A 26,800-nucleotide genomic window follows, 5' to 3' on the forward strand; every position below is an offset into this window, starting at 1 on the left:
TTTATTTTTTACAATGGAAGTATTGTTAAGGAAACAGGATTTTTCCGGGCATTTGCCATGTTTGTAATTATGTGTTAGGTTATTTATATACCTGAAGAAGAGATCAGATTGCACATCTCGAAACGTAGTGTTACTGATTTTTTGTACCACTGAATGATGGCAAATGTTTGAAAAATTTATGGAAAAATTCTGTTTCCTTCACAGGTTTATTTTTTTAAGAATAAATTCACCGCATTACTAAATGTCAAAATAAATATCAAGACGAATGAGTGAATAGTGGTTTAAATATAAATTAAAGTTCCTTTCCAGACATTTTTTTATTGTTTCATATGCCTATCACTTACAGACCGTAATTATTAATATAAAGTTTCACACTTATGTATTATATTAATATTCATCTATTAATAAAATTAGTGAAACAAATATAAACAGATATTTGTTTTCTAGTTCTTTTCAAACATTTTAAAAACCTTACGATAATGTTCAAAATTAATTATAACTACAAAAAATTATAAACAAATAAATCATGTTTCGCATGGATTGGAGAAGTAATTTTCTCCCTTCTATTATATAATAATCAAACATATCTACAGTTGAGATAGATTAGTTATTTTTCAGCGATGTTTACGCATAACAGATGGAGATAGAGGTGATCACACGGCTTTCGAACTGGACAGTCTTTCGATCGGCCTCAATTTAATCTAATTATTGTACATACTAACATTTTTAAACCTACATGGTTTCTGATTTTATTTAAACGTTTATGTTTCTTTCCACACAACAGTTAATATGTTACATTATGCACTTAACTCAAAGCTGTGGGTGGAACTTTCAATACAAAGAGGTAATATATTTAAATTAACAAATAAATTATAAACAGCACATTGAATCGATCAATGAAAATTTAACAATGAGTGAACCAAATGTACTTATACATACATGGTACTAACTGCTAAGCAAATTTAAAAAATCTAAATTTAAGGATTCGATTCATCTAAATTTCTGCTAACTATCATACTGCAAGTCTAACGTTAGAATCCAAGCTAAGATTTAAGTATAGCAGTAAAGTTCACTCTTTAAAAAAATCTTAAATATGATTTGTACAGATTGTTAATTGTCAAATCTACACTCTTGAATGTACGTGTAAAATTGTTTGGTCTTGTACAGTCGTATACAAGGGATGTTGAAACACAGATGTGATTGTAAAATTTAGTTAGGAAAAACCTGTGATATAGTCTTAAAGATTACCGAAAATGAAATGAATCACTGAGTTTACTAAATACTTTGAAACTGTAACGGTACAATCAATTCACGCACGCAAAGAGGAAGCTTTGCCGAATGGTGTATTAGGATTTCACGACAGAAGTAAAAAAATCATTGCTTTTAGAATCCGACCATTCTGGAACTTCAACTTTGCTTACCTGACGACTATTTACACTGCAGCAGTTCCCGGAAACACTTGCTGCAGTAGTTCTGTGTCTGTGGGTTGCCAAAGAACGAGCAGCCCGCAGCACGACACAGTTCACTCGGCTGGTAGAACGTGGAGTTGCAGAGGTAGACCGTCTCGTCCGTGTTGGTAACGGCCTTGACAGGCGTGAGCTGACTGACACGTTCGTGTGACGCCAGGTCTGCCTCCGCGTAGAACTGCGAGTTGCCGGCACCATACCGTGGGGCCATGTCCATGCTGCCCTCTTTGTACTGCAAAGAAACATTCAAATTTTGCAATAACCACCACAGAGGCTCTGGGATAATGGAGTTAATGAAAAACAAGAATACTTGCTTAAATGACTAATTTGAAATAGTCACAGTTAATATAAACACATTGAATCACAGAACCTTTATCATAGTCTAAGAGTAATTTTGCACTTTAAAAGTGCTGTTTGTTTTTCAACCTCCGCTCTCACACTATGACGGCCAGACACATGGCATGGCCGCGGTGTGGTTGATAGCAAATTTTTTTTTGTTTTCTTAGAACAAGAAGCTTATAAATTGCACTTAGTACTGTAAGACCCTTAGCACTTCTTCCGGAGTGACAGGATAGGTAATGGGATGGGTAAGATTGGGGGTAGGGGCCGCCTCCTATCGAGATCCATGAGGAAGAATTAGGGCACTACATCTCAAAAGTCATCCCGGAAGAAGGGGAGGCCAGCTCTGAACCAGCCAGTCAAAGCAGGCAGGGGGTGCACACGTGTGTTTGAATTACAACTTCGCTGATGTGTCTCAATTACCTAATCTTAACTGGTTTAAAAAAACGCGTGAAGGATTGGTTGCTATCGTTATATGGCGACGAAGTAGATAAGACTTATTGTCCCATCTGCTGAACTTCTAACCCTTCTTCACTTTTGTTGTTGTTCGGTCTGTCTGTCCTTCCCTATAATTACCATAATTAATACTTGATACGACAGTGCAGCAAAGCTAGATTTACACTCGGTTGTGTATCGTTATCAATGTGACTCATCAATTGCCTGTGTGCTCACCGTTGTCATTGCCATCCAGTCGGGTTGAAAATAAATTCTATAACCCTTTAATAATCTCAAAGATTACAAAACTACTGTTTTTTTCTTTTACTTACAATAACATTTGACCTATTATAAATTTTGAGTTCCAATATTCACGACCAGAGCCTATGCACAGGCCCTCGGCCCATGTAGGCTCTTAGGCCCAATTATATAACTCGTTTTTTCGAATTTTAGTGGCATTAAATATAATTACTACAGGTTTAATATAATAAAAAATAACTATGTATTAGTACCGTATTGTTGCGCTCAAATACATGGTTTCAGACATTGTATGTATGTGCATACGTTTGTTGCAATACGTGTTTAGGTATATATGTATATGTGTTTTTATTGTACTATGTTTGGGAAATAAACCATTTTCATTCATTCATTCATTCACCCCTTGTTGAGTCTAGCAAGAACCTCTGAGGTTAGGGAACAAACTCCACCAACTCCAACAGTCGTCTCCCACAGTAGACTAGACCTATCGAATTGCCCTTGAACCCCAGAATCTTGAAATTTGCGGTTAGTGATGTGCCACTCCTGAACATCTCCAGATAGAGTTGCCCAGATTTAAGTGACACATCGGTTTTTGCTGTGCCCAGAGGTAGGTTCAACTGGATGATATAAACCAGCCAGAAGTGATCCCTGCTGGGTAAACGTTGATCGCACATACTCCTCGCTACAACATTTGTCACTGCCAAGTTCAAATAGCTAATTTGCACTGAGCTGCACTCGCACAAACATGGCCGCCTCTGTTGATTCTCCTGTCAAATGTGAAATAAGGAGTTTTATTTGTTTCCTACAAACAGGAGAGAAGGGAATAGTGCAGCAGAAATCCATCGTAGAATGTGCCGTGTGTTTACGGGGAAAACATCATGAGTGATGGTGTTGTACGTGAGTGGTCTAGAAAGTCAAAGATGTTGACTGACACTCACAAAAATCACCAAATGGCTTCAGATTTGACATTTCTCGAATTGATCCTTGAATTTGATATTCAACCATCTTTAAACTTGTACCAAATGGACAAAACCCATGGGGTTCGAGATCTCTGAGGTTGTAGTAATAAATACTCGGTATTAGAAAAGTTTACATATAAGTTTAATTGTGACAAATAAAACCTACAAGCACCACTTTTAGATGTTAAAATAAAATAATGCTTTGCCACATTGCTTCCAAAATAGAGTAATAATGAACATAAAAGATATCTTGGGGGTAGGTTCCAATTTTCTTTGGAATTTTGCCTACAAACTTAATCACTAAATTAAAATGACTTCCCTTCACGTTGATGTCGACTCGCACACAGTTGGCTTGACATTACAGCTGTAGTCACAACAAGGGAGATTAGAAGACTAAAAGTTTAGAACATGAATACTGGAAGTACTCGAAGTTGAACAAGAACTCACAGACAAGGCGTGCAGGTGGTAATCAGTAAGCTGTCGAACAGCTTCGGCTTTATATATATAAATAACTAAATAACAGTACAACTAAAAATAGGCTGTCATTAAAGATTTTCTTCTTACCCCCAACAAGCCGTCCCCTAAAGAAGACATCTGATCACAATGTACACAAAAAGTAGCTTAGTATTCCCAGTAACAGTATGGTTTTAATATCTCTTTTCATTTAAAAGTTATAAAATCGTCCTAAGACTTAATTGTCACCATGTATATATATGCAACTTATTGTGAAGAAATCAATATTCAATACGATAAGTATAAATCTTAATCGAGCAACAATCGACAAATCCAATGAATACGAATGTGTTGTTCGTACCAACTGATCCTGCTGTTGGTTGAAGCGCAGCCGTGCTGTGTGCAGGTAGTTGTTGATCATGGCGTCGTGGTACTCGTGGCGCTTATCAGTGTGCAGCTGCGCACACAGGATCCCCGTTGGCTTGCTACCCCGCTGCGAATTACTACGTGTTAGTTTCAACCGCAGCTTCTGGCCCACAGACTTGCCGATGCTGCCCAACTTGCCCAGGTTCTTGGCCAAACCTTCTCCTTCCTGAAAAGTATTTATTAAATGTCAAATTAAATGATTATTTTAAAATTTTTCTAATACTATTTCTACGATATTACTTTTTTTAAAGAAGAAATACAAAGATATATTTTTCCTTTCTAGTATAATTTACAAGTTGATTATGTGAAGTTGATACTTTTTCAGCTGAGAACTTTTAGAGCACTTCGCTGTACAGTCCCAACCTTGCTCTTGGTGGGAAGCATTTCAACAAAAATGGAGAAGTGTATCATGTAGACATCTATAAGAAAATTAATGAACACTATCGAATTGGTCATGTTGCACATTTTTTAGAGGCCTGCCATCTGAAAAAGTTCAAGGAGAAATCGAGCAAAGAGGCCTAAACAAAAAAATGACAGTTTCCCATCTCAAGTGCAGCAAGACGAACAGCTACCTCAAGTTCAGCAAATCCTCTAAATAAACTTTACATCCTACACCAAAACATGCAATAAATTAGTAACAAAACAAACAGATTGAATCACTTTCTTGAAGAAATAAACCCAGATGTTATCATCCTAAGTGAACATGGGCTAAAGAAAGACCAACTTGAAAGCACTAGAATACCAAACTACTGTCTAATAACAACATTTCAGCCGTAACAAACCACAAAAAAGGAGGTGTTGCCATATTTGTCAAAGACGAACTGGAAAACATTGGTACAGCCTGTTGACATAGAAAATAACCAAGAACTATTATGTGAAATGGGAATGATTAAATTAACATCGGGGAAAAGACAATTGTACATTCTTGGCGTCTACAGAAACTCCTGCAGGACAGCTTTGAGGAAGCATTAAGCCTACTTTCAGCAACGATTGAAGATACAAAAGCAGAAAATCACCCAATTATAATAATGGGGGACATTAATGTGGATGGGATGAAAACAGATAGGGACAACCTAATGCTAAATAACACCTTAAGCAGCCACAACATCACAAGGCTACCACTCCCTCCAACACGAGTCACCCCCACATCCATGTCATCAATAGATTTTATCTGCACAAATCTGGATAGGGAACAAATAAACTTTAACCGTAATTCACGCTGGAATCTCAGACCATACTGCCCCAACTCTGTGAAATAAAACACAATATAAAACCGTCATCCCAGAAGAACATGATACGCAGAGTTTTAAAACCAAGAAAATTTAAATTTTCTTAAGGCACAGTTTGGAACAAGAAAACTGGGGAAAAACGTACAAAACGCAGATCTCAGCAGAAACAGCTTACAACAAACTTTTTATCAACCATTGTTGCAGCCATGAACACAGTGTGTCCAAGGAAGATCGTGCGACAAAGGGAAGAGGAAAGCACAAATATATTCAGATGAGAAGAAACTAAACGTCTCAAAAATAATATATCTGGATTGCCTCCGAAGATACGAGCTGACAGGAGCACAGACGGATAAAAATCAAATGTGCAAGGCCAAGAAAGACTACGACATCAGGCTAAGAAACAGTAAAAAAGAAAGCAGCTGCAGATCACATAGCTACTGCTGGAAACAAATCTAAAAGCCTTATGGCAAGTTATAAACAATGAGAGAGAAAAAAAATATCAAAAATCTTCTCAACCACAACTCAACATACAAGGAGAGAAATCACGACCAACCCCCCTTCTAATAGCTAATCACCTCAACGAGTTCTTCACATATATAGCAGATCACACCCTAAATAAACAGCCAAGAACAAAAAAAAAAAAACAGATCGCAACTCAAACTCCTAAGTACAAATCATGATTTAACCCAACTGCCTCTCACTAATAATCATGAGGTTGAGGCTACAATTAACAGCCTTAAGCCTTCAAACCTCAGCAGGGCTTGATGAAATCTCAGCAAAAATTCTGAAACACTGCAGCAAAGCCCTGATTTCACCCCTCACCAAAATAATAAACCTATCACTTGCTCAAGGGCATTTTCCATCAGCTTCTTAAACAAAGTAAGGTATATCCAAAGCTAAAAAGCGGCAGCCTCTTAGAAAGCTACTAACTACAGGCCCATATCGTTGATCCCAACTTGCTCAAAGGTAATCGAGAAAGTAGTTTTGAAAAGATTAATGGACCACTGTGAACGGCACCATCTTTTGACAGACAAACAACACGGTTTTATCAAGGGAAAATCCACAACATCTGCCATTATCCAACTTGCAGAATTCATTGTTGATAACCTGGAAAAGAAAAAACATGGTCACTGGCATTATGCTAGATTTTAGCAAAGCCTTCGACTGCCTAGGACATGAATTGATCACACACAAACTTGAACAACTTGGAGTCAAAGGGCATGCTAAAGAGTGGTTTAAGAGCTATCTAGCGGGAAGAAGCCAGACAGTTGAAATTCAATACACTCAAAAAACATTACTTACATACAGTAAGATCAGAGAGCCCTGCCTATCAACAGAGGAGTACCCCAGGGATCGGTGCTGGGACCAGTTCCTGTTCATTCTCATGACCAACGACATGCCACAATACTTGGGCACACATTGTGCCCCTCTGATGTATGCGGACGACACAACACTTTTAGTGGCCGAATCATCACCTAACAACTTGGCAATCAACTCCTACACTGCACTCAACATGGGCTTATCAATACTGTCATGAAAACGATTTAGTAGTCAACACAGGAAAAACAAAACAACTAGCTTTTGGAAGGAGGCATGAAGACATTCCTGCACTGCCTGATGTGTCAATGGAAAAGTAACACTAAGTTCCTTGGCATGACAATTGATAGCAACTTATCATGGGGACAATCACGTTGACACACTTTCCAAAAAGCTGAATTCTTGCTTTATACGTCTTGAAAAGAATAAAGCATGCCAGTGATGATGCAAACTACAAAAATCGGCCTACCATGCGTTATTTGAGTCCCACATAAGGTATGGCCTTACAGTTTGGGAAGGCACAAGTGCAGGTAAACTTGAAAAAAATCCTGATACTACAGAAAAAGAGCAGTCAGGATCATGTCCAGCCTTGGTCCAAGTGAAAGCTGTAGGGAAGCCTTCCCCCACCATGGCGTGATAAACGATTATCGGCTTTATATATCATAGAAGTTATAGTCCACGCTGATAGGAAGCAATTGCAACGAGGCCGCGATCTCCACACTTACAACACCCGCCACGCTTCCAATTTCCACCTGCCCCTACACCACTCCGCCCTGTTCGAGAGGAAACCATCCTACATAGGTAGAAAAACTCTTCAATCATCTTCCAGACGACGACTTACGAAAGCTTCAAGGAAAGGAGACTGAAGACTGCGCTGACCAGGTGGCTCTCCCACCGGCCCTTCTACTCCATGGATGAGTTCCTTAATTGGAAAAGAGAAGAACAGAACTTTTAATAAAAACTAACTATGTAAAACTTGACACCATTGCATTTCTTGATGACTTGTGAATAAAGAGTTTGTAAAAAAAAAAAAAAAAAAAAAAGAAAATCGACCGTGAAATGTCTCTGTGGAACATCAGCGTTCGTGAGTGAACCGAAAACAGTGTCAAGGTGAATGTGGAATCTTCATCCATCAACAAGGACTCCACCAGCGCAACGTTCTTAGAAGCAACCCAGGTTGAACTGCAATCAACCCAACTTCATTTGTGTCGAGGTATCAGACAATGGACGGTGCAAGGTAGCAGTGTTTCATCATTCTTATCATGGTCCTTCGCAACTAAAGACAATTTTCTTCCTCAACCAAGATTTAAAAAATCCTCAAACTAATTCGGACATTTTTAATAGAAAACGAAAATCATTTTAACACCTGTATTCTTGATTTAATTGTGTGCCTTTTTTTTTTTTCTAATACTATGTTTTGTGAGCTCATTTTGTATTTTTATTTTTCCCATTCGACTAATAGTTATTCTTAGAAAATCAACGTATGGGCTCCATCTGCTCAGCTATCGAAGTATGAGTTTAATATTAGACAGACATTTATGGTCCTGTCGAACATAATTGCGGTCCGCCAAGCCGGATCTCCTACATAATTTTTTGGGTCCTTCTGACCGGATCTAACTTAATTTTGGTCTATCACCTTGGCTATCAAAGCAAGAAGCAAATCTCTTTAAGGAGGGATTACAAAGTTTAGTGTTACGTATTATGACAAATTCCTAAGTAAATAAGGCAATTACGTAGAGATTTTTTTTTTTAAATATGTAAATTTTAAAACATGTTCAGAAAAAATCCTGTAATTATTTTGTAATAAAATACTCTTACTTACAGAAAAATCCACACAAATACATTCAGCAATTACAATGTCACAGACAGTTATGTGTGTACTGCACTGGAAACTTACATGAAGATCTATGGTGAGAACGTCCAGGTACTCCTTAAGTAGTCCGACACAGTCAGGCTGACTGAGCTCCAGCTTCTCCCCATAGTCCTCTCTATCGCCCGGGTCTATACTGAACTGTATCGGCAGGAGGTCGTGGCTGGCGTCCACCAGGGGGATGGCAGACGACAAGACTGTTGAGTAAAACACATTGCACTGACATTGTAATGCTTACACAGTGTACAATATTTACAACAGTTTCTTTATAGTATAAAATATAGTGTGAATAATTTGTTCTACATTTGTATTTTTTATTTATAATAGGTGGCATTATTTGTTCATTCAACTATTTTCTCTATATGTACACCTCCCACTTTCCTACCCACATTTTGTTCTTAACTTTCTAAATTATTCACACCGGATACCTCACTCATGGTTGAATAAAGGTGGATGTTCTTTATTAATTGGTCCTTAGAAAGGATTAAGTTGTTTCGGACATGAGTTATATTCACTGAAACTAAGGTTTCATTAATGTATGAAAAAAATTTTAAGAGTAATTAATGAAGTGCAAGGCATATCCAAAAAATTAGTGTACTGAGGCTCTCACAGCCCGGAACGTTTTTTTTTTTTCCGCTATGTTGGCTACACTGCCGTGGAACCTTATTTCCCCCTTCCGCAACGAGACTGGTTCTAGGTCAGTAGGTTGAGAACTGTCGATGCTACAATACCTTTCGTGAAAAATGTCAATCCAATTTGCTTTCAAGTGTGAAATACGTGGTTTCATCCGTTATCTCTGGATGGAAAAAACTCTGAATGAGAGTTATAATGAGGTAAAAACTGCATCATTACAAACGACAGAGTTGAGAAATTTATCTCTATGAAGATTTTAGTGTTTCAAAAACTCTTTTGAGACCAACCTCGCAAACCTTTTCCAATATCCGAGGATTTCTGCGATTCTTTTGTGTAACAGAGATCTGGGTATTTGTGGAAATATCGCAGAAAGTTCATTCAAAATCAACCTGCGATCGTATTGAAGGTTATCTGTACATAATGTTAAATATTTATAACCTTAATTTTCTTTACTTATAATAGGCTTTATAAAAGAATTTCAAAATATGGTTTCTGTAAAAACTGATTTACTGTTAAAAATTTTAAGGTATTAAAGTCTTTCTACATACTTTTATATAAAGGGTCAAAACTATGAGTGTATCATTTAAAAAATATTAGCAGGAACTCAAAAAAATTGTGGAAAGTTACAAATTTAACAGCAAGCACAGCTCCAGAATAATAAAAATTTAAAAAAATATGAATAGTATATACAAGATAAATTTGACACAATAAGAATTTTTTTATACTTACTGCAAAAAGTCTTCATAGTTTAGAAGCTAGCTTTGTGGTTTTCTTTTTAGTGAATGAACATGTAAATTTTATTGTTCAGAAGATACTAATTCATATAATTAGACCAAGGAGCTAAAAATATTATTTTTCTTCAATGCTGAGGACATGTGGAATTTTATTTTCATTCATTATATTTCATTATCTTCAACCTTCCATGGTTTTTCACACACACTTACGCTTGGGGAAAACTGGCATGAAACGTTAGCTCAAAATGTTCCCAGACTTCAAAACAAGTATTCTGTATTAGTTATAGTGAACTCTGTTGTAGAGACCTTACCTACGGTGGAGTCTGCCGGGGTGTCCATGGCCACCAGCGCACTGAAGTGTCCGCCGTCGTAAGCCAACAGCAACGGAGATCTGTGACATTCGCTCGGTGAACACTCCAATGGCAAGTAGATTCCACCGAATGGTATCGGAGCTAGAGGTTCACCATTCATGTCCTACAAGATCATTATGAGAATTTATTCATCACATATTCCCCTGCACTGATAACCAACTGTGTACTGTATAATGACAACATAAACTTAAACTATGACAATTTTTTTTTATTTCAGCAAAAAACATTTAACCCTCTCCCGCTCGCATTGTTTCCAGGCGCTCACGGTGCTTCTAACCTGAATTAATTCGCTCTGCCGGTCGCGCTCGGTCAAAATACGTGGCGTCTCAACTTACATACGTTCTGTCATTGTAATTAACTATAATTATATATATATTAATTATTTCACTATATATTGATTCAATGAAGTTAATTGTACGAGACCAGGGAGGGGGCACACGGACAGCTGGGCGCGGGGTTGTTTGTTGCGCAGTTACTTGGTGAAGGTCATTGTCTGGCTCGCTGTCAATGCCACTGTGATCACTCCGAACTACATCCTCAATGCCACCAACCACTTCACAAAGCTCCGGTACATCACTACACTCACTTGAATCGTCGCAATCACTACTAATAACGAGATCGATTTTACTGTCACGAAGTGCACGACTACAACCCGCCATTGTTTCCGCACAACTAATATAAATAGCAAAATAATGGAATAAATCTACTATAAAAGTAAAGTAAATGATCTCCTGATAGCAAACAACCCGTAGTAGTACAAACTATTGCTACTCGAGAGCAGCACTTATCGGCTCTAGCAGATAAAGCAGTGCGTGCCGATCTCTGCCGTTTAGACTGCAGTGGCTATGTTGTGGCCGTGCCGATTCATGCCTTGCGAGCGGGAGAGGTTTAAAGGCCATTATGGTAAACATAGGTACATAAAAATTGTTCACTTACTTTTAAAAATCATTGCTCAGAAATAAACGTTTAACAAACAAGAAATAATAAATAAAATTCAATGTAAGCACAATGTGAATGTTGAGTTAAGCTCTAATGCACCTTCCTCAGTGCAGCATCTGGGATCAAACGCTTTTACAGACTTGACTCCTGAAATCTGGAGTCATGTTCGTCTGAAGAGATCCAAAAAGAGTCAGTGACGAAGCTCAAAATGAACTCATTACATTGTTTCAACATCAGAGACACCTCGACCACAAGATATAGTGTAATATAGGTGAAGAAGTATTGTCATTGTCTCATCAGGTACACAACTGAGTGCAATACAATGTGATAGACACAATTTCTAAGCACGGAGGAGCAACCGAGTGTTTTCTACACATAAAGTAGCTATGGTGGGAAGGGTTGATTCAATGTGTCAAAATGTTTCCATGTCGAAACGAAGAAGCAAGTTCATTTTGAGCTTCTTCAACTTTTTTTGGATCCCTTCAGATGAACATGACTCCAGATTTCAGGAGTCAAGTCTGTAAAAGCGTTTGATCCCAGATGCTGCACTGAGGAAGGTGAATTGGAGCTTAACTCAACTTTCATATGGAATCAACCTTTGCCACAGTTGAGGACAAAAGGATTATCATACCTAATACTCTCTGATAGTCAGGCTGCACTGAAGGCACTGGATACCTGTTCGATTGATTCGAAAGCGGTCTGGGAATGCAGGAATGCTCTAGCAGAGCTGGCAACAAATAACAGAGTAACACTCGGTTGGGTGCCGGGTCATGAAGGAATTCATGGGAATGAAAAAGCGGACATCCTCGCCAAAAAGGGAGCAGAATCCACATTGGTGGGGCCTGAGCCAGGTTGTGGGATAGCCTTCTCCAACATTAAAGCTCTGGTTAAAGATTGGGAAAAGAGGACAAGATACAAGAATTGGAATAGAGCCTCGGGTTTAAGAATATCCAAAATGTTTATCTCTCCTTATGCAAAAGGGTGGATAGCTCTCCTAGACCAGAATAAGGAGGATATAAGATTGATATTAGGAATGTTGACAGGACATGGCCCTCTGAGGAAGCACCTTTTGAAGGTAGGCCTTAGTCGGAGCAGCGAATGTAGACTCTGTGGAGAAGAGGAGGAGTCAGCAGAGCACATTTGGTTGGATTGTCCCTGCCATCGTAGAGACTAGGAAAAGATACTTGGGAGCATATCTCCTCAGCCCCAAGGACATTAGAGAACAGGAGCCCTTAAATCTGATTGGTTTTTGCAAAAAGCCTCGGTTTTTGAGGGCACAAATTAAAGTCAGGGAGGCGCAAAGGTCCTTTTAGGACTAAGTGCGGGGACAAAATGTCCTCTTCCCTCAGAGGAAAAAAAAAAAAAAAAAAAAAAAAACCTTTGCCACCAATAGCTACTTATGTGTAGAAAACGATAATATTATTCAGAATCCACTATTTAAGTATCTTATTTTAATTTTCAACTACATACATATTATGTCTGATCAAAAATAAATTGTTGTACAAATGGAACAGAAGTAAGACACACAAGATGCTCGTATCAGCAAACATTCTGCATAGTGCCATTTCTAGAGTTCAACTCACGAACTAGTTACCCTAAGCATGGTGTCTGCTACAACGATGATCGGTCTGCGCAGAACGTGAGCCAAGGCCAACACGTGGATCTCCTCCAGGCTCTCGTAAACTGCTCCCGCTACTTCTCCGCTATGATCACTGCAACATCCCCCAACACCATGACAGAAACAAACTGCTAAATTTAATATCGCTGGCTAAAATGTCATATATAAAGTTATAATTTATAGTAAAGATATGTTTGCAAATTGAAACACTTAAAATACTATAAATAAATTATTTCCTTCTTGTGACCCATCAAATACAAAGGCTACCCAGAAATTAGATTACCCTTTAATATAAACAAAAAACAAAGTAAAAGAAAAAAGGTACTTATCATAGTGGTGAACTAATTTTAAACTTCCAGCGTTATAACATTTTGCTGTCTGAGACTTCAACCAGATAGTCACACAAATTTATGGTAACCTAACTTCTGCGTAACAATTTTGTATAAAAAAACTCCTTGAAATTTGAGGAAAAACTAAGTGAGGGTTCTTTTATTGTGAATCGACAGTCTTCTTTAATCTTCTCATCGACTTTAGTGACAATTTCATCGGTCACAATACTTGGCCGTTCACTTCGTTCGTAATCATGCACAATAGTTCGACCATTTTTAAACCTAATGCACCACTGATGCACTCCACCTTCAGTAATCACATCATTCCCATAGACTTCACAGAGTTGGCAATAAATCTCAATTGGTTTATTGTGCTAAGCCAACAAAAACCATATCACCGACCGCACTTCACAACTCAAGGGATTTTCAATTGTGTCACACATTTTAAACTGCTATTGTAAAACAACAAGGAGCAAAAGTAACCTCTCACTAGCACGGCTGGATAGCCACTTAATGAAGAAACGCCCTGACATCAAATTGCCCGCGATAGTCCCTCCTCTAGCGGTTACAGAGCGAAACGTACTCTACTTTCTGGATAACTTTGTAAAAAATATAAAAACAAAATCCAGCAGTATGTTAAAACAACCTTGCCTTTACAAAATAATAAGTAAGTATCTAACAAGGAAACCTAAAATATCAAACAGGTAAGAGACCTATAGTAAGCCAATTTAGAGTCAGTAACAATACGGTTTTGAGTTCATCTAGAACAAACCAATAATAAGGTCCACTCCAGTTTCATTTTTTGGAACCATCTTGTTTTTGCTGTGACGACTGCCATTTACTATTGGCCTCTGGTCAGCTCTCTGTGATTGGTCGTTCGGTGCAGACCTATCATGACCTGTATTCTTTAATTCAGTTTTAATAATTATCGTTTTGTTTTGATTTAAGTGCATGTTTTAGAGGTAGTGTGCATGGAGTTGACACACAACATGGTTCTTGTGATTCCTGACTTACGCTTGTCACAATGCTGTGGTATGATTGGTTTATTTTAAACTAGATTTAATTATGTGTTAAGTTAGATATCCACCTGAGGAAGAGATCAGATTGCAGTTCTCAAAACATACTGTTTTTTTTTTTTTTTTTCCCCTTGGGGCGGCCTACTGCCATGCACTTAAGCCTCAAGGGCTTTTTGCGCACCCCGGAAACACCATGAGGCCTACCAGTCTACAACTTCAGCAGTTCAACAAACCGCCGAAAACAACCTATCAGGACCTCCTGGGAAAATTCACCACCCCTTGACCATGCTACCAAAGATGGCATACCGCTCTCTTGCTATTGCAGAGCAATCAAGGAGCAGGTGCTCAGCAGTCTCCTCCTGCTCATTACACCTTCCACAGAGCGGATCCTCCTGGAGGATGCCAACTCTGTGTAGATGCTTCCTCAGGTGACCATGCCCCGTAATGAGACCAATGACCTTAGAAGACATTGATCTGTTTAATGAGAGAAGGTCCGAAGCCACCTTGGAAGAAATTTTTGTTTCACTCAACATTGGGAAATGTCCGGAAAAATTCTGTTTCCCTCACAGCCCTTCCATAGTCAAAAACTGACTTTGAACAAAGTATCTATTTAAAACCTGGATATTTGAAAATGACACAGTAATAGTTTCCTTCCAAACCATAACTATACCAATTTATTTTATTTATCTCTTTATATTTAGACTTTATGTTTGGACTTAATGTTCAACTTAAGTCCAAAACAAAATATTGGGAAAAGAGGATTAGATCCTTTAACTGGAGTAGGGCCTCAGGATTAAGACTGTCAAAATGTTTATCTCTCCTTATGCTAAAGGGTGGACTCTCTCCTAGTTCAGAGTAAGGAGGATATAAGAATGATAGTAAAGATGCTGATAGGACATGGCCTCCTTAGAAAACATCTCATGAAGGTGGGTCTTGGCCAGACTGATGAATGCAGACTCTGCGGAAGAATAAGTAGAACACATAATTATGGCTGTAGTCCTACCATATCTTCTCTTCTTCTATGGGTCGACCTATTGCTTAATACCATACTTAATATGATAACAAAATGAAAATTTCTAAACCTAACTCCCTATCACACTTAAGAAAAAACTAAATTCAAGCAGCGTAAAGCACGAGCGCACCTGGCTATGCTGGGCCGCCGCAGGCGAGGCTCGGTAGATGCCATGCTGACGATGGCGTTCCACTCTCTCCTCCACTCCACCTCCGAGTAAACCAGTCCTGCCTGGGAGTTGAGGGCGCTCTGCTGCCGCCTCCACCGCCGCCACAGTGCTTCCAGGCGTGGAGACTGTGAGAGGAACGCGTGCAGCGACTTGCGCAGTGTCAACAGTCGATCGTGGAAACCCCACATGCCTACGGTCACGGTCACGTTACCGTTTATCGTTGTAGTTCCAACTCATTCAAATGCTATACACTAACAAATCAGCAAAAAATGCAGAGTAACATTAATGTTGACAAAACACTTTTTCACATTTTTTTAATACAGCAGAATTCTTTTGTCTTTACTTTACACAGTTGTTGTAATAAAATAAAGAAAAAAATCAAACTATAATTTTTAAATCAAACAATTTAAGTGTTGATTTGAGTGCCTAGCTGCTTACCTGTGATAAGTAAAGATGAGAAAATGAAGTTAACCAAAGATGTTAAATGTAAGAATCTTAAAAACAATCAAGTGCGATGTTTTAAAATTTTTCCAAGAAGACCTATCGGTTAATAAATACGTCTGATATTTCTTTAAGCTCTGAAGTTACCATTCGTAACAAGTATCTTTCGTAACAAAATAAATGAAATATTCATCACTTTTAAAATGAAAATGAAAATGAAATGAAAATGAAAAATGACTTTATTAGAGGCGAAGTTAGGACTATAAAGTCCTCTCTACCACTTAACCTCATAAAAATTAAACTAACATATATATATGAATATATTTATAACTAAAACTTAGTCTATTTATTTACACTATATATTAAATGAATCTTAAAATAAAAACAATCATCAATAATTAGTGTAACTATATACAAATTTACAATAATATCGCAAGACACACACTCGCATTCATTCAACTTGCATGCAATTGCCCTAAGTACCGCACACCAAAGCCGCCAATCGCTATACCCCCTGAGCCCCCAGCATCAAGGCCCTGACCTCCGCCCCAAAGCGAGCGTACCCAATGTACCTATTTATAAAAAAATTAATAAGCACCTTGTATTTCACACAATATTATTTCACATATTTTATTGCAATATTTCAAAAATATCTGTAACAATCTCAAAAAACTATGTTTACTCATTTAAAGTTGATCTCTACTTGCACATTTGACAAGATCTCATTCCAAAAATCTTTCTATCTCATGTATGAAAAACTTTACAAATTTTTTAGTTTTATTTGATGTAGAGGATCGCTGGAGGGGAAATTTCTCTTCTTGTGGTTGGCAGAAATACTGATAAAAGCTCAGTTATTTGCCATTCTTTTCATTATTCCTAATGAAAGATATACATAGTTTCTGAAAAATGCCTGTCTTTATTTATCAGATTTCAAACTATCATTTCCACATTAAATTCTACTTGTTGGTTGAGAAATCACCACTACAACTCATGAGATACTATATAAATTTAAAAACTGCTTTGTACGAGTAGTGTAAGTGTTTTTGAGAAAGACACATAAACATAAAAAACTATTTTGAAAGCAGGCATCCTTCTATTTCTATCACAAATGACAGAATTTTTACACAAAATTTCAAAGAATTATCAATGTCACATTGAAATGTTCACTATATTTTTTTGAAGATTTGAATATGCGATAAGATTGTTTGCGCATTGTTCGAAAAATATATTCCTCTGATCAAAAAGAAGTATCAGCAAACAAGCACGGAGAACATATGAGGGTAGTTTTTTTTCAACCACCGATCTCACACGATGATACTTGGTAGGTCTGTGGTGTGAGCAGAAGGCCGACTAGATTGGCTTTTCAAAAATGTATTATTCTGTTACTAAATATTGACAAAAAGGCATTGATCATTTGATACATAATAAATCAAATAAACAAAAATATCTTTCTTGATTTGATTGGTTTCAGCTGGTAAAAGCTATTTGCCAATTATGAGAAACAACTCATATGCGAGTGCAGACTATCAATATTCTGCACTAGAAAAGTAATACTAAGTATGTAGATACATTCTTTTTTGAAACTTGGTAGGTTATACTTGTTCCTACTTACAGAGGAAATAATAAAAAAGTTGCATACACATGTATTAAGATAAAAAATTACAATTTTCTTTATCAATATGTAAAAAATTTAAAAATAAAAATATTTATAATTTTTTATTTAACAATTCTATCATCCAAATAAATACTATAAAGTTATATCCTACTTTTACTCCAACACAATAAAGCAAAAAACATCCCATTATGTTTATTTAAAAATCATCCCATTATGTTTTTATTCAATAATCATCCGATTATGTTTATTGTTGTTAAGTTGTGAATTATTTTGTGGTACACTACACAAATACTAAATTTAAAAAATCAAAACTCAGTTAAAGATATACTTAGTTTTTTTTTTTAATTTGGTGTGTTTGTTCCTATTTACATAAGGAACAATAAAAAATGCATACAAATAAATAAATATCATAAACATTACAACTTTTAAGTTTACATAAAAGATGTTTTATCACCCAAATAAAAAAAAAAAATAAAAAAAAAAAACATTATAGGTTACTTTCTCCCCTACATAATAAAAGAAAAATCATTTCATTGGAGTTTATTTTTGACAAAGTTATGAACTATTTGTCTGAAAACAACACACACCAAAAGCCAAAAGATTGCTTGGCACTGAGAGAGGTGACCTGCCATAAATGCTTGGCATTCAAAGGGTTAAACAAAATAAAATGTACTTTTAAACATATCAATTGACGATTTAAAAATTTTTAACATGTGTTATAACTATTGTATACTCACCAAGTGAGGCAGCATGGAGTAGACAGTTCCCATCGCCCGACGTGGACAACGGCCAGAGTCGCTGACACACGCTTGTCCACCAGTTGAGCCTGTTGGCCTGTTCCAGCGACTGCTGAGTCGACACGGGCCATCAGATCCTTCTCCAGGAAACTGTCTGAAGTCATCTGTGGATCATTGTGTCAGCTGATTACCCACAATTTTTTTATTGGCAGAGTATTTACTGATCCTACACTACAGTAAAATTACATATAAAATCCTATACGCTTGGTAATCTGGCATGCCTTTTACAAAACGTAACATTTTCCTGCACAACGTAAAACATCAATCATTTAATACAACTTTTTTTTCCGTTCATGGTGGAAACAGTGTTTAAGCGGACCTGGGTAAGACGCTAGGTGTCATATTCAACCAACGGGTGATATCGATTATATTGATATTGATATCATTATCCACATGACTAACCATGGTCGTCGTCTGTCAGCCTGTGCAACCAGTTGCACTTTCGTATCAATTCAATTGAGTCTAGTAATGGTAGGTCAATTTCACAGTTAATGTGCTCAGCACAGGTTTATGATGGAGGATGACTAGATAGTTTCCAACAAAACCACTAGAAGTGCCTTTAACAGCTTATCAATGCAAATCGGTTATTCCCGTTCCGCTATCCACCCCCCCCCCCCCCCACCCCCCCCCCCCCCCACCCCCCCCCCCCCCCACCCCCCCCCCCCCCCACCCCCCCCCCCCCCCACCCCCCCCCCCCCCCAAACATTCTCTTTAGTCCAAAATTACACCTGTCTGCTTGTGGTGTCCATTGTTGATCAGAACAACTTATAAAATAAAATAAACATGATAATAACTATCATGCTGTTATAATAATAAAATTAGAGGAACACAGTTTTGTCCAAATAATTTTAAACTTAATTCATAAGAGCTTTTAACATCAAAGATGGCATGGTTTAGCACAATGCCCCAAAGGCACAATTTAAATCATTGGACAATTGTGTGTTTCTTTATTTTATACTGTAATACTTTATTCCAATAAGAAGAGTTCTTCCTTCAATGAAATGGTTATTATAGTATTTTGTTCCGTTTCAAGCCTACTCTTAAAATAAAAATTAGCTTTGGAAAGAAGAAGTATTTTAAGTCAATTTGGTTGTCAACAAAAATAAGTAAAATGTTATTTGGTGTTAGAAAGATTAGACTTTCTTGTTTTTGGTGCAAATTTGTGTGTACTAATTTTTAATGTTACATTATATTGAATTGTATTTATTTATTGGCTTTAAACTTTATAATTTTTTATAAATATTAGTATTAGTCCATTTTAAAGTATGAATGGACCTCTGCCAAACTAAAGCTGCTGGTTCTTGTCATTGATGACTTGGGGGGATACTAGAGATATGGAATAACCAGAGCATTTGGTGAGAAAGGTGTTTTAATGTAAAAGTTGAAATGTTGCTCCACTTCACCTTCCGCTTGTGAGGGATTTCACTTTCCAACTCACACTGTGAGGTAGTACAGGCAGTCGCTGCCCACTCCGTGCCACTTACAGGTACGTTTAGAACATTTTTTTGCTGACTGGCTATGACCCTGTTGGTTTGAATGCGTTCAAATTCTAGATCAAGATTATACCAACAAAATGATTACTACTTTCATCATTCGTTGAAGATACTTGCTGTTTCGATCTACTTTGGGTCTCTTCAGATACGTGTAGACCTAAGATTTCAGAGGTCAACTTATGACAGCTTCAGTTTTCAACTTTGTTGGAAGAATCTCACGAGCGGAAGGTGAAATCAACTAACATTTCAACTTTTACTAGAGATACGTTGAAATAGGTTTGAAACTTTTTTTTATCTAACAAGTAAGTAATGTTCATTCTCAAATTTAAGTATGTTATCTATTTTTAGGTCAACGTGAATTCGCAAACGGCCATATATCCAAAAGAAAAGAAACATCGCCGTAACAAATGTTCCTTCACTGGATGCGAAAGGAACAAGCAAACAATATCCTTCTCTTCACTACTTTAAATTTCCTGTTAGAAAGCCTGATATATGTACCCAGTGGGTGATAAAACTGTGCTAACGACAGGCTCAGATTGGATCATAAATCGTTACAATCAAGAGTTGTGTGTGAAAAACACTTTATTGATGACGCGTTCACGAGCACTATGAAATCAAGACTGAAACATAATGCTATACCAACAGAGGTATTAGTAGATGGTGACCCACCTGCCACTGTGAAAAATATGAACTAATATGTGAATGGTGAATGTTATAATGAATCAACATTAGTGAATGCACGGGAGACAGCTGTGTTATCAGTCCAGTTTGGCCACATGGTTCATAGCTGATTGTGCTGTATTAATACCCAGTATACCAATGCAAAAAGATAGAAACTGTTAATGGGTGTAAACCCACAGACACTTTGTATATTTCACAAGTACAGTGAAATACATTCCATATCCAAACAGAGTTAAAATATTTTATTGCTAATTATTTCTGCTGGAAATCAAAGTTTACAACTAGTTAAACAGATGTTTCATGTGAGGTAAATGTTCCTTTACTAGTAGAATGATTTGTAACAATATTATTATAATTTAATTTATTATATTTGTAAATGTAAGCTAATAATTAGATTTATAGTTTATTACTAGCATCTCACAACATACGTAGATTGAACCTACCACCTACAAGGATAACTATGCTATCAAGTACATCAATAGACTGTATTTGCACCAACATAACGGAAGAGAAAATCACAAGCAAAGTAATAGAAGCCGGACTTTCAGACCACACCGCACAAAATTTGTACAATCCTTACAGAACTCCCTGCTAAACAACCTATCAAGGTGTGTAGGAGCTTGCAATTAGAAAACCTGGATGAACTGAAATTGCAGCTTTCTAGGGAAACATGGCAGGATGTAGTCAAAGCTCCTACTACAGAGGAAGCATACAATGAGTTTAACTTCATCCTCACAAAAGCCTTGGACTCGGCATGCCCCAGGAAGAACAAGAGATCTAAAAGAAAACACAAGCCAAAACACTTCTCAGACAAGGAAGCACTCAGACTAAAAGAAGACTATTTAAAATATCAAAGACGATATGAAGTGACAGGGAATCAATCCGAAAAAGAAGAGGCAAATGTAAAAAAGAGAACCTATGATCAAAGACTCAAGCTACATACTTAGACAACAGGCATCCGCTAAATACATAGAAAGGGCAGTAAACAAATCAAAGGCCACATGGGAAGTGATAAATAACGCTTGAAATAAAAAAGAAAAGCACTTCAGAGCTCAAACTCCAAATAAATGGAGAATTATCATCCTGTCCCAAAAAAGTTGCTGACTGCTTTAACACATACTTCATAAATACAGCTGAAGAAACTCTAAGTAGAATCCCAGACTCTGAGAGAAAAGCAATTCAACCCATAGTCCATGAGCCAATAAAAAAACTAAACGCCATCACATATACAGACACATCAGAAGTCAGGGCAATCATCTCTGAATTAAAGCCGAAAAACTCTGCTGGCATAGATGAGATCTCCTCCAAAATGCTGAAACACTGTGTGGACGAGCTTACCTTCCCCCTTGTCACTATCTTTAACAAATCTTTCAAAGAAGGAAAGTTTCCCTCAAGACTGAAAATCTCAAAGATCTATCCCAAGTTTAAACATGGTGAAAAGTCTGAGGTAAGCAATTACAGACCGATCTCGCTTATTTCAACTTTATCTAAAGTCTGTGAAAAGATTGTGTTAAGGAGACTGCTCGATCACTGCTCCATAAACTACCTTCTCAGTGACTGTCAGCATGGTTTCACTACAGGAAAAATCTACAATCACAGCGATGATAAAGCTAACTGAAACCATTGTTGACAACTTGGAGGCAGGTAATTTCTCAACAGCAATTCTACTCGACCTAAGTAAGGCGTTTGATTGCCTCAGTCATGAACTCATCATTAAAAAACTAACACACATGGGAGTAAGTGAAACTGCTAACAAATGGTTTCAAAGTTACCTCAAGGGCCGACAACAGCTAGTAGAACTGAAGCACACACACAGAGGAATCACAGAGGAAATACGATCGAAACCTCTCCCAGTTCAAAGAGGAGTGCCTCAAGGGTCGGTTCTAGGACCAGCACTTTTCATCTTGTTTGTTAACGACATGCCACAGTACCTAGGCGATTTCTGCTCCCCTTTAATGTATGCTGACGATACAACGCTTCTGCTGAATGGACAATCACCAGACGACCTAGCAGTGTCATGCTATGTTGCTCTAAACATGGCATACCAGTACTGCAATGGAAATGACTTGGTTGCAAAACCCAAACAAAACCAGCCAGATAGCATTTGGAAGACGAGCATCTGAAGTCAAAGTTATACCAGAAGTACAAATGGAGACAAGTGTTAAGTTCCTGGGACTGACAATTGATGAGAAGATGACCTGGACACCACATATAGATTCTCTCTGTAAAAAACTTAACACCAGCATGTTTATGATCAAACAAATAAAATCCCTTAGCAACATAAACACTGCTAGAACTGACTACTTCTCTTTTTTTGAAAGCCAGCTGAGATATGGCATTGCAGTGTGGGGTGCCACATCAGCAACAAATCTAAAAAGAATTCTGATTATCCAGAAGAAAGCAGTCAGAGTCCAGGCAGACCTACAACACATGGAAAGTTGTAGAAAATGCTTTCATTAATCTAAAAATTATGACAGTTGTTTCCATGTACATATTAGAAGTCGTGTTACATGTCGATGGAGAATACCTGCCAAGAAATAGAGACATTCACAGTCACAATACCAGAAATGGCACACTGTACAACCTCCCAACACACCACATGAAGCTGTATGAATCTAAACCATCGTACATCGGCAGGAAATTCTTCAATAGGCTACCACAAGAACTGCAACACAAGAGAAGCTCCTCACTGAAAGCAGCGTTGAAGAAATTGCTATTGGACAGACCTTTCTATTCTCTCGAGGAATTCCTACAAGGAACATTCCAGAACTGACCCAGCCACCTCAGAATAAAAGGCCATTGTAATTGTTTAAATGTTGACACCATTTGTAATCTTGATGATTATAAATAAAGATAATTCTGATTCTGATTCTGATTGATGGAATACATTACAATCTTTTACAAAACTTAAAAAGATCGTCTATATTTAATTTTGAAAAATGAAATTTACACTAATTAGAATTGTTCATAATCAGTGCTTATTTTCAGGTAGAACACACGGTAATGGCTCTTTATCTGACAAAGATAGAGAAAGTTTTTGCAGCACCTCAAAAGTAATATAAAAACCAATGTGGACCTCATATTTCCTAAATTTTCCTGTGTAGCACCTCTTTCATCGATCCTTATGTCTTTCATACCCTAGACCAGCCAGGCGGTACAGTTCTGATACCTCTAATTCAGAATCATATTTATTAATAATCATCAAGATTAAAAAAAATGGTGTCTAGATTGTATTTTTATGGTGGACAGGTCGGTTCTGGAAATTTCCTTGGAGGAATTCTTCAAGTAAATAAAATGGTCAGTCCATGAGCTATTCTTTCAGTGTTGCTTTTAGTGAATGCCTCTCTTGTATTGCATTTCTTGTGGTGATGTGAAGTTTTCAGCCTATGTAGAATGGTTTTAATTCGTATAGCTTCAGATGGTGTCCTAGAAGGTTGCATAATTCACCATTTCTGTTTCTTAGCACATCTTCTCCATCAGCATACAATGCAACTTCTATTATGTATAGAACAACTATTATTGTCTACACATAAAGCGGCTAGGGTGGGAAGGGCTGATTCGATGTGAATGTTGAATTTAACTCCCAATTTACCTTCCTCTTATGTGCAGCATCTGAAATCTAATGCTGTTGCAGACTTGACTCCTGAAATCTGGAGTCATGTTCTTCTGAAGGGATTAAAAAAATAGTTGGTGATGAAGAAAGATGAAGCTCAAAATGAACTTCCCACATTGTTTCGACATCAGAGACACCACACTATTAAAGTAGTGCAATCTAGGTGAAGAGGTATTCAACTATATTGAGAATACCTCTTCACCTAGACTGCACTACTTTTTGTAGCCTGGGTGTCTCTGATGTCAAAACAATGTCGGAGGTTTCGATTTGAGCGTCTTCAATCTTCGTCACCAACTATTTTTGGATCCCTTAGACAAACATAACATCAGATTTCAGGAGTCATGTCTGCAACAGCATCATATTTCAGATGCTGCACGTAAGAGGAAGATGAACTGAAGCTAAATTCAACATTCACAACTACTGTCCTAATTTTCAAAGATATAAAAACATCTCTGCAACTTTCCAGGTGATGTAGAACTGCTAGGATTTTTTTCTGAATGATCAGAACTCTTTTTAGATTTGTTGCTGTTGTACCACCCTATACAGCTAAGCCATATATTAGATGGGCTTTAAAAAAAGAGAAATAGGCTAGTATTATATTTTTTGGGGCATATATATGTGGTGTCCACGTCATATTATTATCTGTAGTCAGGCCCAGGAACTTAACTTATGTGGCTCCATTTGTACTTCAGGTATTCGTCTTGTAAATGCTATTTGACTGGTTTTAGTGTTTAATTGTCCCAGATACTGAGGCATGTTGTTAACAAATAAAATCAAGAGTGTTGGTCCTAGCACCGATCTTTGTGGCACTCCCTTCTGGAGTAGGAGGGGTTTTGATTATATTTCTTCAATGATATCATTGTGGGTGTGCTTCAGTTATCAGCCATCCATACAGCTTTCAAACCGTTTTTTTTTTTGCAGTTTTATGTACTTCCGTATGTGTCAATTTATCAAGGATAAGTTTGACTCAAGCAATAACTCTAAAAATCAAACACTGGTTATATTGAAACAACACTATGTGTACTCACAGTCCCTAAGCCTTGTGCAGCTAATTGTCAAGTATTGTACTTGTTTTGTAATGTGTTTATTGTTGTGATTTATTATGTATTGTAATTTTGTATACTGTGTATGTATACGTAAATAATGAGAAATTATGGTTTTCCACTTTTGTGCCCAGCTACAATACAGTAGGTTCCAAGTTAGACTTAGTTTTGCACTTCTGAATTCGCATACAATAAAGCAGGCTGCAAGTCAGACCTAGAGCTATTTTGTAGTATTCAAGCAGATGGGAAGCAAATTCTATTTACTCTAGTGGGAAAATGACCACCCTACACCATAATGTTATTTTAATATTTTTAAATAATACTCTACATATTTGAAAAAATTACTCATTTGCAGAAATTAAAATATAAATGAGAAAATACACATAAGTGATGATTTTTGTTGTTTAGTACTGGTGTCTGATAAGAATCTAGGCCAATGTGAAGAGGCATAGGTTTTTTGTTAAAGGCCTGGCTGAAACTACAAGTCCTTTCCAAGACAACCTCAAAAAATTAAACTAACATATTTTTGTACATTAATAATAGCATAATTTGATTTCTTTAAAAGTAGAATAGCTAAAAACACTATATGTACGAGGGCTATCCAGAAAGTAGATTACAATACGCTTGGTAGCTGCTAGGGGCGGGTCTATCACAGCCATTTTTATGTCAGGGCATTTCTTCATTCAGTCATGGTTATCGAGCCGTGCTATTAAGAGATAACTGTCGCTCCTTATTGTTTTAAAATGTGTGACGCAATTGAAAATTAAAGAAGACTGCCGATTCAAAATAACAAAAATCTCACTTAGCTTTCTTCAAATTTCAAAGAGTTTGTTTAAATTATTATATTATATTAAATGAAATTGTTACGTAGAGAAAGATTGAACCAGAGAAAGATTGAAGGTAGTTTCACTGCAAGAGACAATGGAAGGAAGAAGAATACAGTGGATGGGGCATGTGAAGAGGATGGGAGATAATAGAATGCCTAGAATAGCACTGGAGAAGGAGGAAGGAGGAAGAAGACCAAGAGGAAGACCGAGAGGAAGATGGGAGGACCAAGTGTGGAGAGACATAGAGAGAAGGGGACTACAGAAAATACAGGTGGAGGAAGAGGAGACCTGGAATGATAGACAAAAGTGGAGGAGGCTGTGTACGACGACCCGTGATAACGGAAATGTCAGATGATGATGATGATGATGTTACGTAGAAGTAGGTTACTATTTTGTGCAAGATGGGTAACGACCACACACAGCAAATCAGATTTGGGAAGTCCTTGATGCTTTAAGTGGGAAGTGTTTCCACATCTGCCTTACAGTCCGGACATTGACTCCAGTCCGGACTGAGTACCACCTGTTTCCAGGAATTAAGGCCTAGCTTGTGACGTAGCGCTTTGATGAACTGCAGAGGGGTGTGACTACCTGATTGAAGTCTCAGGAGGCAGAATTTTATAGTGCTGGAATTTCAAAACTAGTTCACCGCTATAATAAGTGCCTGAATTTGTATTATAGTGTCACTTTCAAATCTATATAATACATTTATTTCTTGTA

General features: G+C 37.3%; 2 protein-coding genes across 2 annotated transcripts in view; one reads left to right on the forward strand and one right to left on the reverse strand.

Annotated features, from left to right (window-relative positions):
- Window positions 1-26,800, forward strand: part of LOC124366957 — a 230,921-nt gene that overhangs the window by 184,882 nt on the left and 19,239 nt on the right. The gene's annotated exons all lie outside the window — the stretch shown is intronic.
- LOC124366955 (OTU domain-containing protein 7B-like) lies at window positions 402-18,545 on the reverse strand. The gene is given in 8 exon segments (XM_046823575.1): window positions 402-1,698; window positions 4,272-4,502; window positions 8,780-8,949; window positions 10,431-10,593; window positions 13,024-13,141; window positions 15,535-15,763; window positions 18,367-18,490; window positions 18,492-18,545. Coding segments are annotated over 8 exon segments (1,344 nt in total). The 5' UTR covers window positions 18,531-18,545; the 3' UTR covers window positions 402-1,428.

The sequence above is a fragment of the Homalodisca vitripennis genome, chromosome 7, assembly GCF_021130785.1.
Source record: "Homalodisca vitripennis isolate AUS2020 chromosome 7, UT_GWSS_2.1, whole genome shotgun sequence".
In the NCBI taxonomy this organism is placed as follows: Eukaryota; Metazoa; Arthropoda; class Insecta; order Hemiptera; family Cicadellidae; genus Homalodisca; species Homalodisca vitripennis.